This window comes from Styela clava, chromosome 9, assembly GCF_964204865.1.
Source record: "Styela clava chromosome 9, kaStyClav1.hap1.2, whole genome shotgun sequence".
NCBI lineage: Eukaryota > Metazoa > Chordata > Ascidiacea > Stolidobranchia > Styelidae > Styela > Styela clava.
Window position 1 is genome coordinate 15070254 of NC_135258.1, and position 17247 is coordinate 15087500.

At 34.7% G+C, this 17247-nt stretch overlaps 1 protein-coding gene across 2 annotated transcripts in view; it reads right to left on the bottom strand.

Annotated features, from left to right (window-relative positions):
• Nucleotides 1-17247, bottom strand: part of LOC120339876 (diacylglycerol kinase delta-like) — a 42133-nt gene that overhangs the window by 3098 nt on the left and 21788 nt on the right. For both annotated transcript variants that reach the window (XM_039408106.2, XM_039408105.2), the window contains exons 10-30: nucleotides 15633-15735; nucleotides 14963-15125; nucleotides 12013-12121; nucleotides 11280-11419; nucleotides 11112-11199; nucleotides 10492-10589; nucleotides 9607-9757; nucleotides 8827-9180; nucleotides 8602-8695; nucleotides 7309-7528; nucleotides 6535-6629; nucleotides 6345-6419; nucleotides 6073-6181; nucleotides 5419-5535; nucleotides 4542-4743; nucleotides 3826-3976; nucleotides 3290-3396; nucleotides 2706-2845; nucleotides 2078-2279; nucleotides 1446-1571; nucleotides 52-160 (exon numbers count right to left, since the gene is read on the bottom strand). In XM_039408106.2, coding sequence (XP_039264040.2) covers nucleotides 52-160; nucleotides 1446-1571; nucleotides 2078-2279; nucleotides 2706-2845; nucleotides 3290-3396; nucleotides 3826-3976; nucleotides 4542-4743; nucleotides 5419-5535; nucleotides 6073-6181; nucleotides 6345-6419; nucleotides 6535-6629; nucleotides 7309-7528; nucleotides 8602-8695; nucleotides 8827-9180; nucleotides 9607-9757; nucleotides 10492-10589; nucleotides 11112-11199; nucleotides 11280-11419; nucleotides 12013-12121; nucleotides 14963-15125; nucleotides 15633-15735 — 2953 coding nt within the window. The remainder of the gene's footprint in view (nucleotides 1-51; nucleotides 161-1445; nucleotides 1572-2077; nucleotides 2280-2705; nucleotides 2846-3289; nucleotides 3397-3825; nucleotides 3977-4541; nucleotides 4744-5418; nucleotides 5536-6072; nucleotides 6182-6344; nucleotides 6420-6534; nucleotides 6630-7308; nucleotides 7529-8601; nucleotides 8696-8826; nucleotides 9181-9606; nucleotides 9758-10491; nucleotides 10590-11111; nucleotides 11200-11279; nucleotides 11420-12012; nucleotides 12122-14962; nucleotides 15126-15632; nucleotides 15736-17247) is intronic.

Consider the following 17247-nt stretch of genomic DNA (forward strand, 5'->3'; position numbering starts at 1 on the left):
CGATATTCATGTTTCATCAATCAACACTTCAGCGGGGAAATAAATAGTTACCATTGATGTCCAGATTTACAGTTTTCTGTTCTTTCTTCTGTGATTTTTTCAGAAAAGGAACCAAACGAAATTTGCTTCTATTTTTCTGCCAGAGTGCAGAATTGATGGGCTGTAAAATTGAGCACAAAAATTATCATCAAAATCAAAAAATAAATTCCCTAAATTCCGAGTCAGTTGCCATCTGTGTGCCAGTAATTTCAAGCTTCGAGTCCCTGAAAGATCCTTTGTTTGGCGAGAAACAGTAAAGCGGTTTGCTGCACCAAATGTTTTTTTTCTGGGCATGCATATTCTGTAAATATTGTCAAACAGTTTTTAATAATTTCCCTTTTCTGCCATACATTCACAAAGTTTAAAACTCAACTTTGTCACCAGTTCTGAGTCCTTCTTGTAAGTGGTAAAAAAATGAATTTTTTCTAAATGTTCCATTTTGTCTACTGCAACTGCAATAGTACTTTGACAAACGAGGCAGACAGCACTTGGGACAACAAAATATTTTGTACACCATGCACTGTTGAATACCCTTCCCTCTTTTTCGCTCTTAGCTGCTGACATTTTACTAGCCTTGATATTATCACAGAAATATTACCCTCACGAAACTAGCAAAATAGGCTACTGAACTGCTTCAAATTCTTGAAAGCTAGTGACTGGAAAGTGTCTAGCAATCACTATGAGGGATTATTACATCACAATGTATTGTTGTAAACAAGCGAATCAAGTAAAAAAGCAATGGCGGCCAACAACAATTCCTGGCTAGTGAGATAACACATTTTATCTATAAACGTAATCTGCTAGACAGAGCTTATAACTGAACGAGTCTAAACCACAATTCCAAAGAATGCTCACGTCACGTACTGTCATAATCAAATTACTGTTTTTATATAAGCTACTAAAAAGATACACAAGGTCTCAATCGTCAGGTCTAAGTAAACTGTCGGATTGGGATTTTATGCTTGATGGGTGAAAATCAGAGTATTGACAAGGGCCACACTAAATGGCTTGGCGGGCCGGGTTGTGGCCCACGGGCCGCCTGTTGCACACCCCTGCCCTAGACAATGCGAGTCATTTTATTCCAGATTCACAAGTCGGGGCACTTAAATATCTGGCTTCTAAAATTTGGAAGCAACTAGTCCGAGACAACATAAAAACAATAATAGCCTTGTAAAAGACACTTCATTTACAACTTTTTGAAAAAATTTGAAATTAGGCAGTACTTATAGTAAAAAGTGACTTTTCGTCTTAACAACAGCATGAATTTGCCAAACAGCAATTTAGCAGAACATTCCGTCCATTCGTCAGTGCCAAAAAACTATAACAGACGAGTGTCGCATTCCTATCGTAATAGGCATTTAAAAACTTCTTTGATACGTAGACAAACCTAGGAATGCTATATTCACCTCATCTAATGATGATTGTTGTTGATTTAACATGAGTGAAATCCATCTCAGTTCATTTATTTTTTTCATTTCGATTTCTAACCAATCAAGCCATTGCACAAATTTAGAACCGAGATCTCCAAGTTCCTGTAAACAGCAAAACAATTTGTTATAAACCAGTGTTAGAGCGATCTTAATACTATTCGCACATCCCGATGGCCTCGTGATTAGAGCAGGGGATCGTCGGATTAGGATTTTATTCTTGAAGGGGTAAAAACTGAGTGTTGCAAGGGCCATACCAAACGGCCTGTCGTGCAGGATTGTGGACCGTAGGCTATCTGTTGTATACCCTGGTATTAGATCATTAGATTCCACTATGTTGATGTCACAGTGTAAATTATTAGCATGACTTTTCCAGGGAGATGGATCTATTGTATAATATTTTGATAGGTAATATTCCTCTTTCTATAATATTGATTAAAACTTTCTAAAAAAAATCAGAGATTCAAAATTTGTAATGTGTGAACAAAAATTAGTGACTGTGCCAGGTTAGTTCCCAACCAACAGGTTGCAAGACACATATGTCCATCCACAAGTATTATACCGTAGTTAATCATTGCCTATAATTTGCTACACACGAAAAACATTCATACCTCAGGTTTAGACTCGAATAACTTCGCCAGAGCTCCTGATAATTCACCGACCGCTAGAACCAAATCAGTTACATGACTGCGAGAAGTAACTTCAGTGAGACGACCACAAGGTCGCATTTTGCAACTGATGCGTTGAATTGTAATGACGTACGACAGTAATTCTTCTGCCAGCCAGCTAACTCCTTTTACAGTGGTATTGATACTGAAATGAGGGATGAATGAATAAATTACAATAAAAGAATATGTGATCAATAGTAATAAACTATTGCAGATGACCAGATATTAGATACCAGCATTCTTGCTGGCTATGATTGAGTTTACTTCAATCACTATAATACAGGATAACCCCAAAAAACAAAATCCATTAATTTTCTAATTATTCCTACAAAAATATATTTGACATTGGAACTTCTGTTTGTGTAGTAGACTGTAGTAATCTAAGACACTTTCTACAAATCGATGGAGTCAGGGATATCCGGAATGAAGCAAATATTTGAATGCATTTATAATTATATAATATTACAAATTTGAGGTAGATTTTAAAATTGATATTCCTCTTTTCATAATACTCTTAATACTTTACTTTCTTAATTTAAACAGTTTCATATTATTATATTATAAAACGTACTTTTCTGCAATAGCAGTAACAGTTTCTGCAAATTCTCCGACAATTTCAAATTCATTTTCCGATAAATATTCAGCAGACAGATTTCTGTCGACGTATCTTTGTTGTTTATCTTCCCAAGATTTTAAAGTTTCTTCAAAGTGCTGAAAGAAATGTTTTGAAATAAAAATTGAAAAAAAAATTGCAGGTAAACAAGAGCACAATGCTCAACTATATGGGTATGAAGGTTGCGCGAGGGTACCACCCGTATGGTACACCTAAGAGCACCAAGTTTGTCAAAGAGGGCGGCAGTCGATCAATACAGACTAAAAAAGTCTTCACTTTAAATTAAAAAAAAAAAAACACTAAAATTTTTGGTGACTTATTGAGTCAAGAAATTTTGAAAAATAAAAGTTGTATTCTTTTTGTGAACTATTTTCTTCCACATATAAGTACTGAGAATTTGAAATCGATTGGTCCAATTGATTGTGGAGTTGAGCTATTCTCCAACAACAACAACATTACCCCAAAATCAACAACTATAAGAATAACAAAAATAGAAATATTGCATAACGATTTATATGCACTTTTTAATGTATTCATCTTACTCTATCACGAGACAACATTTGAGCTCTATTCTTATGTTCTATTTTGATGACGCCTGGTGGTTGCAGCCACGCTTCACCATCAACTTGCAATGGCATTCCCTCATCACCTAAAACAAGACAGCAATGCTCAAATATTAGGACACAAAGGTCGAATGTCAAAACAGTGTTCACGTGATTTAAAATGAAATCACAAAATTTCGGCTGAAATGTCAGACCCTACAGGCCTCAGAAAATACTGGAAAAAGAATAAATAAAACCGTAGCGACTTGTTCTAAAACTTGAAATTGATTGGAACAGTGGTTGAGGCACCTGTAGTGTCGCAGGTTTAAATCTAAGTTCAAATTTCATGCTCACCACCTCACCCAAAGTGTAATAAATGTTGAACCACAAAAATTTCATTCCGGCTAAAAATAAGAGCTTCTTATATATTTATTGGCTGCTTCAAAATAGCCTCGTTCAGAAAGAATGCGAGTGAAAAAAAACACAAAAAAAACGGTGATCGCTAAAAATTTTCATTAATATTAGCTAGCCCTTACCTAAAATAGTAATCTTGACTCTTCTGCATTGTGCTATCCTGTGATGTTGTAGAACACCTTCAGGTACGACCATAGCCATTCCAAGTTGCATTGTACCAAACACTGCAACTACTTCTAACACTTTATCATTGTATGATGGAGCCATAAAGGTCTGAATAAAAGATTTTCTTATTTCATTTCTCCCAACCTAGGATTCGGGCAAGAAGCTACTTTAAAAATACATAAGAACTATTGTTCCAGGTGCAGAAATCATGTCATGCATAGCCACTCCTCCAAGCATTTGTACTTTTGAATCCATGAAGCAGGATAATATGGTGTACAATGACGAGACTACTTTTAACAGTTTTTTTTTACAAGAAATTTGCCCTACTCACTCAGAAATAAAGGATACTCATCCGAGGAAATTTGCAGGCGACCAGTGAAATGCCATCAAGAGCTTCAATAACTATAAATAAACATCGCCTGACGCAAGACTTAAAACATTTCAAGACAATAACATCAGGAAAACAGCTGAGAGATATTAAACAAATGCCCACTATCTCACCCACGGTGTAATAAATTGGGTAGAAAATGCCGAACCAGAAAGGTTTCGGTCCTTTCAATCAGAGTAAGCATCATAGAAAAAAAAAATAGTCTGTATTAATGAAGCTCTTGGTCTTAAAAAAATTTCCATCAGCTGAGCACACTATCCTAAAAATAACACGAGCATAGCCTACCTGATTGCCAGTTTTCCCTCCCCAGAAATTTGTACCTCCCATAAACGATGGTATGTTGAGGACGACGATGCCCCTTAGGCGAGGTAGAGGAATGAATTGTCCGTCACATTCTAATCTGATTCTCTGTTCCAAGTTCTTGTATGTTTTCAATGCAATTTCTTTAACTCCAAGCATGCCAAACCAAACCATATTTTTCGTTCGACTAAATTGGAAAAATATTAGTAAGCTTTGTGATTAAAAAGTGCAACTAAAGTTAGAACAACTATCAATAGAGGTTACTCAAGAGTCAAGACTAAATCCCCATCCTTCCTCAAGGCCTTTGCGCTAGTAGATACACATATTGTGAGGTTTATTGTGATTCAGGACGCTTATTAAATTGCATATAAGGTTAGAATGTTACTATTTTTAACCACACAACAACAATTTTGAGCGTTACACTAAACTATGACGACGTCACAGATTAAAATCCCATACTCAACACCTCACGAAGGTGTGAAGAATTATATGGGCAATGCTGAATCGGGATATTTCCGTCCTTCAGAGCTATAGTAAGTAACTCCTCAATTAACAGTTACAGATTGGGTACAGAGCCTTGTTCAGAGTGGAAGGCACGGTTGATAAGTCGAATAAAAAATGACATAAACACAATTCCAAAAATAACAGAATTTTGTATTGTAAATTAGTATATATGTGGTAAACATGTGTAAAAATATGTGTAACACACATAAAAAATGTATGTGAAAAAAAAATTATTACATGTCAAAATATGCATAAGTTTTATGATATCCATACTTCCTTTGCATATGTTATCACAGCACTGAAATCAGTTTGATTCGGTCAACATCCTTTAGTAAAAAAAGCAAAAATTAAAACTAACCTGCACTTTTTAGGATGCTCTTCTCTCTTTCTATGAAAATCCAAAGCAATCTTGGCATCCAAACCGATACCAAAGTAATTGTTCATCACACATTTTTCTGAGAAGAGTTCGTTCATTCTGGAAATGATATAAATAATAAATGATTTAAAAATTTTTATTTGAAATATTATCCTTTTGGGCAATTGAAGACTCACTGTATGACCAAAAGAAGTCTTCATTTCATTTCTGAAAACCCAATTAGAATAATCCTAACTTTGAAATAAGTGAGGTGACAACACATCATCCGAAGAAAAAAGCGAATCAAATAATGTTATCAAATGGCAAAGCACAAAATTTTTACAAAATCACAAAATTGTGTGACATATGGGAAAGTCATTCCAAAAGTAAGAGATAGGTGAGCATTGTGGGGAATAATTTAATATTCGCAGCACATTTGAAACATTCTTTTCGACTAGGAATCAACAAATTTATTTCAAAATGGGTCTCAGACATTATTTTGAATGTACAAAAATTGAATTTGAAAATATAAAAATAGGTGAAATAAATGATTTATGGTTATTTCTTATTGAAATCAATCGAATCGATATTTGATATATTTTGAACATTCACTAGTGATTTATAAAATTCAAGCAGATTCATAGTCTACGAACTTACATTGGAGATCCAAAGTTGATCAGCGGACTCGCGGCAGCGCACAATGCATCAGCATTTGCCAATAATACCCTGTTTATGAAGGATCCTCTTGAACTAAAATCTGGGTTAACTAAACAAAAAGAAAAAAAGATTCAATTTCTGAATTTTTTGAAACAGACGTCAAAAATGTGGCCGACAATGTATAAATGGCATCAATAAATTGTCTTTACAATTTGAAACATTTCAAAGCTTTTTGAAACCGTGTACATGTGTAAACGTAAATTAGGTCTCACCGTGTGAACATCCAGTCTCTTCGTAACTTTTTGAAACCCTACGTTCACTTTTTTTGTTGCCTTCCCCATTAATACCTGAGTAAGTCGTTAAGTATATATATGATATTCATACAGTTAAGATAAATACAATAACAATGAAACGAATAAAACCAAGTTTTATATCCATATGTAGTACAAGGTGTCAGCCTACCTTTTACTTTAACTTTTGGCGAAAGCCTAGGAAATTGTTGATCTGAAGTTGAAGTATCTAGTGTACTCAAGGTAGATGGCACTGACGATGAGGCACTTAAATCAAAAATATTGAATTTAAAATGAAGAAGTTTCAAAAACCATTCTGAGTATGACGTGCTTTACTGCAGAGTCATGACTCCCTGAAGTCGGAAGCCCGAGAAGTCGGTTTTTGAAGATTCCAGGTCACAAACCCATGCCCGCCATCTCGCACATGGTGTAATAAAATGAATAGGCGACGCAATCTGAAATTCTCCAGTCTTCCCAAAAGGGATAAGTGGCTGCTTTACAAAGCCTTGTTTGAAGTAAAAATGTCTCGGAACAAAAAAAAAATACTGCCACATCAAAGATTACAGTAGCACCCTATATATCAGGGGTGGGCAAGGTTTTTAGACCAGGGGCCAAAAATTTCGTCCACCTAGACAGGCGGGCCATGTAAGGGTGACATAAAAAGTTACATTACACTATTGCCGACAATATTTACAGTGTTACAAAAGCAAAAGTGGAAAACGAAAAACCTTGTGCAAAAACTAAATTCAATAGCAATCTCAACAAATGTCTTGAGCTATTTTTCAGCTGATTTGGTTTCAGTGTGGGTGTGGCAGCATCAGACGGGCCAGATTGAATTACACAACGGGCCAGATTTGGCCCCCGAGCTGTAGTTTGCCCATGTCAGCTATATATCCATAGCTGCTTGTGTAGTGACTTTTTCAGAGCTTAAAAATTTTCTTGTCACCTTATTTCATCTGGGATTGATCCAGTGGATCCAACGGAAAGTCTGAACAGCGGTCTGTTTCCTGGTTCTGGTATAGATAATAAGTTGTTGGTCTGTTGTTGGTTTTCACTCTTGTTCGAAGTCGTTGAAGATAGTGGTGATCTGTTGGACATCGTCTCATCTTCTTCATGTTGAGTAGGTAACTTGTTTTGCAGTGTTTGCTCATTTTGTTCATCGACAGCTGATGAGTGGAAATAAAATATTAGGATCGAAAACATAGTATACCGTATTTGCTCGTTTTGTAGCCCGGGCCCATATTTTTTTAACCAAACTCACTAACCGGGCCCTTATTCAAGCACGGGCCCTTGTTATTTTTAAAGTAAAATTATACACAAAAATTACGGTGATGTTTGTCAAGTCACATATATATAAGATCGATCGTTACAATAATTAATATATTGTCATTTCCAGTTTTCAAGTATGGTTTAAACGAGAATAACGAAAATTTTGACCATTTCTACGCACCGCAGGTACAAATCCGCAAAAGAAGAAAAGTTTTGCGACGCCCTATCAATATTGAAACGACGCACTTGGGCGTCGCGACGCCAGTTTGAGAACCACGATGTTACGTAATCAATGCTATCTGTTATGTAATTGGACTCCTAAGGCGTGAGTGTTATCTACACTACCAGCGCTTAAAATTCAATATCGTTGTGACAAAAGCGCTTCTTATTTCCTATCGTTGTCTACCACTGAAAAATCAGCTTTCACATCGGGCGGGTATTCAAGCACCGGCCACTATTTATTTTTATGTTCTGTTCACACGGGTGTCTATTCAAACGGGCGCTTAATCAAAATCGGGCGGTAAAACGAGCATATACGGTATATGTATATAATGAAAGATGATGAGAGTGAAATTCTGAAATCAGCTTTAATTTTCCGCTTGCATATTCATCCCCGTGGATAAGTCCATGAGGCAGCTGAATCACCTATGGGACCATGGCCTCTTGTCTGGTTACAAGACCAGATATGGAATAGTTGACCAGAAAATCGTTGGAGATGCATAGAATGGGGATGGTGGGGAAAGATCTGAAAACAGAGATCAGTGATGATGAATCAATCAGCAACCAGTGAGAAGCTTAGCAATACTCTTACATATAACCATCCCCTACAGGTTTTGAACTTGCGAATCCAACATTGCAAGGTTTCTAATATGAAGCAAGATGTGCAAAACTTCTGGCAGTGTGTGTGGATTTCCAACAATAATATGTGAAATTTTCAATGTGAAATGGTTTTGGTTAATCTGGTACTTACCTTTTTCAGTGTGCTCGATAATTTGTCGAACTGCTTTTTTCAAACTATTTGCTCTTAACATGAGTTGTTCCCTTGATCGGAAAGTTCCAGAAGTCTAAAAATGAAGCTATATGATATGAATAAAGATCCTGTAAATTACAGCCAGGGTGTAATAAATTGGTTAGGCAACGTCAAACTGAAATGATTCTAATAAATATTCCAAAATAATAGTAGTCCCTTACAAACCTTTGGTATGTTTTTCATTTCCATAGATTCGTCAGTTTTTCCACTGGAGGAATCCGAACTGCTATTAGAAGGTGAATCATCTCTGGTAGGATTAGGTGCCGTGGCACCTGAAGAGGCCGTGGCACTTGTTCTATTTCCATTGAAATTGGTGTCAATTTTAACTTTGGTAACGACAGCCGAGGCAGTTTGATCAGTGGATAGAGGTGGTTGTTTTGTTTGACTTTCGACAGAGGTTTCTTCTTTGAGTGTTGCCAATGGTATTTCAATCTTTTCATCTATCGCATTTTCATCTTCTTCTTTTATTGATTCTTTCTTGTTTAACGTAGTTTTGCGTAACTTTCTACGCAAGACCCTCTGGAAAAAGAGTAAAGTTAATTGAAAATATTTAAGACAGGTAGATTTTCACATGCCTTTCATTTCAAAGAAGACTATATAGAAGCAGAGATTTTCACATGCCTTTCATTTCAAAGAAGACTATATAGAAGCAGAGATTTTCACATGCCTTTCATTTCAAAGAAGACTATATAGAAGCAGACATTGATATGTAGGAGCTACTATTTATGGAAGGTCAGGAATATTTATGGTGCGGAATTGGCTATCATTTATTACATCCTTGGGGTGAAGTGATTTGGGGTTTGAAGCAGTGAGTAGTAAAAATATCTCCTTACATATTATTATAAACAAAAGCTGCCTGTACAATGCTTGCTCGGGGCATTGTATAAAATTGATAATTAATAAGGGTGGACTGACTCTATGCCAAGAACATTAGAACTACGGTACCTTCTGTTCATCTTCAGCCGCTTTCGATTCCTCATTGAGTGTCGTTAGAAGTGAATTCAATTTTTCATCTAGGGTTTGACACTTTTCTGTCATTGTGTTGTCATCTGAGGCAACTTTTGATACAAAATCTTTGATAGTTTCACACAAAACACTGCAAAAAATGGTAAAAGTGAAAATTGAGATTTTAAACGTAGAATACTGAATATGAGAATAATAAAAATACAAAAATTCAGTAAATTACTACGTCTGCGTCTGCGTAGAATTTATTTATCCTAATATTTGAAAAAATCATTTAAAAAACAAAACAGATGACACATAAACCGAGCACCAGGAACGCCAAAAAAATTGAACACAAATCATAATTAAAATCCTTCAAAAACGTATCTTTTGAGAATTATATTTAAATATTCTATACAAATACCTAGCATTATTCATAATATTGTGTGTATATGGTTGATCAGAGCAGCGTGCTCCATCTAGCGTGTCTATGTGTTGGTGGATCCTTTTGCATCGGCTACAAGGATACAGTACCAAGAATCAAAATGGCTAATGGCTGTATTGAGGGGTTCAAATATTTTTTATCGGAATTTCAAAAATTTTATTCTGTGATAATTATTCAGTAATGCTTATCAGACCTATACCAATTCCCCTTTTCTGTAGTTACAGATTATATAGCGCTCTGATAGAACCCTGTTCCTTCAAAAACCAACAATTCAAAAATGTTTTTAATCTTTCAGTAAGTATCGGTAGTCTGACAGTAATGAACTTGGCTGTTGAAAATTACGCTACTAAAATATTCATAAGTAATAAAAATGCATGGAATGAATAATTCATTCAAATTATGCTCAAATAAGTCCTAATTTGAAATTTGTTGATTAGACGTACGCTGCAGATTTGATAACTTCAGAATTTTGATCCGAATTCAAGATTTTTGAGAGATGGTTCGCCACAGTGAGCTCGTAATCTGACATTGGAGGAGGTGGCTGAAAAATAAGACCAAAATGATGTTTGTGCAAAAATTGATAGAAAAGAGAGAATGTCTGAATACATGCACCAATGTGAACACCACAATGACAAATAAATTTCAGTCCAATGTACTGAATGTATACATGCACCAATGTGAACACCACAATGACAGATAAATTTCAGTCCAATGTACTGAATGTCATATGCCTGTGAATTAGAAAAATTTAGGTTGAAATGTCAAGTCCAATAAGAAAAGAAATTTTGAAAAAAAAGCCTTGCGCTGAAAATTTAATATAGATTGGTCAATAACTTGTAGAGAACAGTGACAACAACCTAAGGACCCCAATGTGAACAGCAACAATATAACTGATAAAACCACTCTTCATTTATCACTAAAACAACCCTGAATGTCCCAACAAATATAACAACGAAATGACAAAGATAGGCCGTAGTTGTCCATATGAATAAGTTGTCTTATCAACTTTCCCAGGATAAATATGAAAATCATAAACTAACTCTTTCTAGAAAACAAAACAAACCTCAGACTGCACAGTGTCATCAGTAACGGTAGTTAAAACTGGAGCAGATGCTGCATGTATTGGTCCTTCGTAAGTCATAATACTCCATCTACAAATGAATAGAATTATCTGATAAACAAAACCAAAAAAGTTAAAAATGATCAACAATATTACTTGAAATGCACGAACCTGTCTAGCAATTTTGCACTTGCTCTTTCATATCTTTCCAGAATAGCAGGTACTTGTGTATCATCGTCACACACATTTCCCCACCCCATCACTTGAGCCAAATCATTGCCTGTACCAAGAGGTAGAACACCCACTTGTGCCTGGAATGATAATAAAGTCCGTACAATTTCAATTTTGTTATGAAATTATTTCTTAATATATCCTAACCAGGTTTGTTTTATTTTAGTCTGTGCTTATTTAAGTTTTTTTCTATTTAATACACTTTTAGAGACCAACAAACTATATATGGTATCGATAAATTCAAGTTGCAATTTAAAAAATTTTGAGACTGATGAACAAACTGTACTATATTATAAAGAAAATAACTAAAATAATACTTCAGAGATTTTGTGAAATTTGTGAGTACAAAATCATTACCCTTTGCTCTAAAATAAAAAATCACAAAAAAAATTGAGGTTATGAGTAACAAATTTTATTTCAATTAAAAATTTAACTCTGGCTCGTAACATTTAGCAGTTTGAAATTTTAAACCAGGCGATTAAAAACTCTGGAACAGACTGCCATTTCTGAACAGAATTAGAAATTACTCTCGGCTCAAGTTTTCCTAGAGACTGCTACCTACTAAATGGATCAATCACTATAAAAACGCCAAAGGTCACAAACTGGGAAGTATGAACTTCCTTGAATATAAATCTATTGTATCTCTGGTGACATAATTGAAATAAAATCCAACCTTTTTATGGAGATTCATCTTATCCATCTCTGTAAGAACCCAACCAACAGAACCATCTCCACCACATACAAGAATACGGAAAGTATCAAACTTTTGAAACATTTTCAACCTACAATTGAGAACAGATACTGATTAACTGATTGAATATTATTTAAAAATAAAAGAAAACTTGTTCATTTTCTATGACATGAAGTACCATCTATACCAGGGTCGTCCAACCTGTGGCCCGCGGAAGCATTTCGAGTGGACCGCGCTGTGTTTTCGGAATCGAATAAAAAAAATGAGTAAAACTATCTTTCGAGTGATGTGGTATACAAAAATTTGATAGTTATTTTTCTGAAATACGCTCTGCCAGCGCAGAAACCAATCGAAAATCGAAACCAACTGGAAGGACACGTAAAGGTGCCATAGTCGCTTACACACTTAGTGTTTTATTACTCTATATGACGTTATCTGATTTGTGAGACAATAGTCTTCTAATTTATCACCTGGTCTCTCATTCAAATATATCACTAACCAACTATTACTTGATCAAACCTGGTGGGGGCATAAATAATAATTGCCAATGCTGTGTGTTTAGACGTGGTACGTACATACAGAAAATCCTTGATGTTTCGGCGATAAGACAAGATAAGATGAAAAAATTATCATAATGTCTTCTAAAAACTTTCATGCACCAGGAGTCAGTTGTGAAAGAGAGCTACTTGGTGGCAGAATTATTCGCGAAGAAATCGAAGCCCTTCTCTGATTGAGAATTCGTTATGGAATGTGTTGTTCGGGTTGCCAATGTGTGCCAAGAGGTGTTTGCAAAAATAAGCCTGTCAAGACAGACCATTATCGTCGCGTTGAAGAGCTCGAGAATGCTATAGCGGAAACATTAATTACAACAGCGAGAAAGTTTTCATCGTATTCTTTGGCGCTGTTGAGTGTGAGGATAATGTGAAGACAGTGTTGTAAAACTAGAACTTAACTACCATATTAAGTGGCCCGCGCAATTATTAGTAAACTACATGTGGCCCTTCGGCCAAAAAGGTTGGACTACCCCGATCTATTCTGTAGTGTACTAGATAGTGGACATGATATTAAATTTGCACTAGATATTAACTTAAAAAAAAATTTGTGTCGATTTTAAAATTAGGCAGACAAATGTATTTTGAGAATTTCAAGATTTTGAGAATCTTCGTTCTTTTCAACCCTCGTTGTCATCAGGTGGTTCACATAACTACTGGTCAGTTACGGCCTTCTCCGCAATCAAGTCTATGCATCTGATTCCAATAACTGGATACCTAATCCCATACCAGACATGGACTGGTAAACGAGACGAGAGGCCATGGCATGCCAAATGATTGAGCCGTCTTATCAGCTTTACTACCCCCCTGGGATGAGAATGATAACTTTTTTGAAGTTGTGAAAATGCTCATAAAACAAAATAAACATCCCTCCTTAAAAAAGCATAATTTCCCTTTTCATAATATATACACTTAATTATTGTACAAATCATCAACAACACTACGTCATTTTAGTGATTCTAGCTTATTGCTTATTTATGATATAAACATACAAATTGATGTTATCGCATACAAAATGACGCAAATATCAGTTTTGTGAATGGGCAATCGAGATGAGGAAAAAAATGAATTATTCATTCATGGGGAACATGAAATAAATTCTATGTGCCAGCTAGTTCCACACTAATAAATAATTAATGACTAATTCTATTTTAGGCTACTTCATATCATGCTCAAATGCTTCAGTAACTAGGCATAATAAGCAAAGCTTATAAAATTTCAGTTTTATTTATTTTTGTTAGTTAGGAGTTTAGTGAGGTAGAAAGGAATCAATATAGTTGCTACAACCATATCTATCATATAAATTATATACAGTGTTTGTAAAGTCCCATTTACAATTTAAATTTTGTTATGGAGTCAGTTCTTGATAGCCTATATATTAACCAGGTTTGTTTGTTTTATTTGAATCAGTGTTAATTCAAGTTTTTTTTATTCATGAAATAAACATACCAAACTATATTTAAATGGTATCGATAAATTCCCTTTAAAGTTTAAAAATTTGGGACTTCATGAACCTCCTGTAATAGATTTATGTCAGAGGTGTTCACTTCTAAAATAATATTTTGAATATCGAATGTGAATAGCTTCTAAATTAAGTAAAGTTCAACAAAGAGGACATAGAAATCAATGTACAAAGTCTTCGTAAAGTCCTGCATTGAAGTAGGTTAAAAAACTTTGATGCGCTTCGTGCAACTAATAGTGAGCATATAAAGATGTATTAAATGTAGTAACATAGTTTCAGTGAGAAACACTTGAATAAACAGTGATTAAAAAATAACACAAACCTGGTTAAGATATATTAAGAACTGACTCTATAACAAAATGGAAATTGTAAAAGGACCTATAACCCTATATATTCCATGAGTTTGGATATGCAGGAAAACATACATAAAGACTGTTTTATTGGTTTGCTACTTTTCACATTTTTCAAAAATTGAAAAAGAAGACATTAAAGAAAATACTGTGATGTCTGTGAGACTCCCATATCTCGATGAACAATTTTGCAACCAAATTTTTTATAAAATCAAGAGTTTGAAATATCCTATATAATTAATTTCAAATTGATTTGAGGGCTCAATTCCTACTCTAACCTAGTGTAGAGACTTGTTCAGAGCAATCAAAAAATACTTCAGTTTTAACTGATCACCATAGATGAAGGTTGTGAGACATTACTTCAGTTCTAAGATCTCAAACCTGTGATGCCTAACACAATTTCTGGGCATTAGACATACATGTTTGAGTGCATTAGACATACATGTTTGAGTAAAAGATACACAAATCACGGATATGATAATAGCTTAAACCCATAAACATTAAAGTGGTATTCTAATTCTGTATCGAATGGACTTGTTAAAAAAGGCATTATAAACTCAATTACATACCCAGCTCTTGGTCCGGTACACATCAAATCAAAAACCTGCGCTGGGTTCAAAAATTGACGAAATCTGCGGAGAAATTTCACTCCTTGATTATCTCCACTTTTGGAGTTGACAAAGACCAACAATGGACTGGAACACTGGCCAGTTGGTATTGCTTGCCAGTAACCTAAAAATAATTATTGCACATTTAGGTTTAGCAAAATCCGCAAATGAACTAAAAACGAGCTACTCTGTATGACAGATTGATTTTGAATGTTTTCATTGACAAATAAGATTTGAATGATCTGAATTGCATAGTCATATTTTTAGGCTCCCATAGGGTGAACAAAAAGAGGATCAAAGTAATCTGGAAAATATTCTAGAAAGAACATAACTTTTGTGTAGACTGTAGAGCGTTCTCGATTACTGAAATTTTTGGGTACGATTCTACATAAAAAGTTCAAGTGCTAAATAAAATTTCTTCGATTTCGTAAAAGAAATAAGAAATTTATGTGTCCTGTTTTTTTAAATCACCCTTGTAATATAATGTCAAAGATAGATCAACAATACTTGATATAGGTCAATTTCATTATTTTTACATTCAGGTACATTCTAGCCTCTAACGCTGATGATTTTGGCTTATTAGATGTCTCTGTTAACACTTAACTTCGTTTGAAGACAACAATCAACTTACCATCAGAATCAATTGAATTGAGAGCTGTGGGTGGGACAACAGACATTTTACATGGTCCCAAAGGACAAGTTGCTGGTAGCTGAGATCTGCAGCTGGTGTGAACCTGAGACAAACAGTTTTAAAAAAGATAAACATAAATCAGTATACACTATACAGTATACTTAAAAAATAAGTTTATAGCGATGAATTTGCTATAATACTGAATATTTAACATTTAATTTAAAGGATCAATTTAAAAAAAATTTTGACATATGCTTATTAATACTTGGTCTAGTAAAATTTAGAAATTAGTATTTTTCAGTCGTCGTCACGATAGCCTGGCAGTTGAAGTGTTTACTTTACCAACAGTGTCGGCATCGCAGGTTACACTTCTCGTGTTGAACCGAACCTGGGTGTCCAGGTTGTAATATATAGGGTAAGCAATGCCGAAACGGGAAGATTCCAGTTCTTTCAAAAACAGTAGCTCCGTTAGATATCAGTGGCTGCCTGTACAGCACCTTGTTCGAAGCGTAAATAAGCGTCATATAAAAAAAGCGCAGTTAAGGATGTTCAGAGCGAATTGACCAATCAATTACCATAAATAAGAATATGTTTGGCCGCCATGAGTATAAATCAAAGAGTAAACAGAGTATAAACATAGAAAATCCGAACAAAAAATAAGAAAAATGGTAAATAGTTATCTGTTAGTCATATTACAGCAGGCGAATTGAGTTATTGTATTGATCTCAAACAGGTTAAGAATGTAACGTCTGTGCCTTTAATATGACTTGTATTAAAAAAACATCAAAATAATATAAGTCGTCTATTTTTTTTATGAAAAGCGGCTCGCGTAAACGACAAAATGATTTTGCTTCTTTACAAATCCTGATTCCAATAAAACAAATTAAAAATTCTTTCATTTCATTTCAAGCAAAGTTTTGGGACATCCCAAGAGTATATAATGGATTTTCTCCCAGCATAAGCAATAAATCAGTTATTTGAAAATTAAAGCAAAATAACATTTTCCAAACTACCAGTGCTTGGTTACAACTCATACTTGGCCGTAGATAATTGGGTAAATACAGCACATGAAAATTTTTATATTCCACAAGTCATTGTGTATGTTTCGATTTCCCAGAGCTACTGCTAAAAGCCAGCTTTAATTTGTTTGATGGAATAATAATGAAAATAGCTAATGAGAATAGATGATATTGGATAATACTGACCAATAATAATGTAATTACTAATTAGCTGAAATCTCAAGTCCTAAGAGAGGCAGCAAAGAATGAGTGGTTCAATATATCAATATTAATCCAATTACTATCTGTATGTAACTGATATGTCGTCTTGGCAATCGAAGGAGATGATGAAAACGACTTTTGAACATAAAAACGGCATAAAATAAGTGTTCTGTATGGTCTGTACAAAGGTCCCGGTCGATGTCCAATAAATTTAGGATTTTCAAAAGTTTGTAAAAGGGAAAAAACCAAGTACTTCAGAAGCACAATTTTCAATCTTGGAAAATACAGACATTTTTTGGTCAACCGCAGAAACAAAAATACGAATGTGACTATCATCTAATGTTATTGATATTCATAAAAAAAATTGTCAAGAATAAATGAATATACTAGCACAG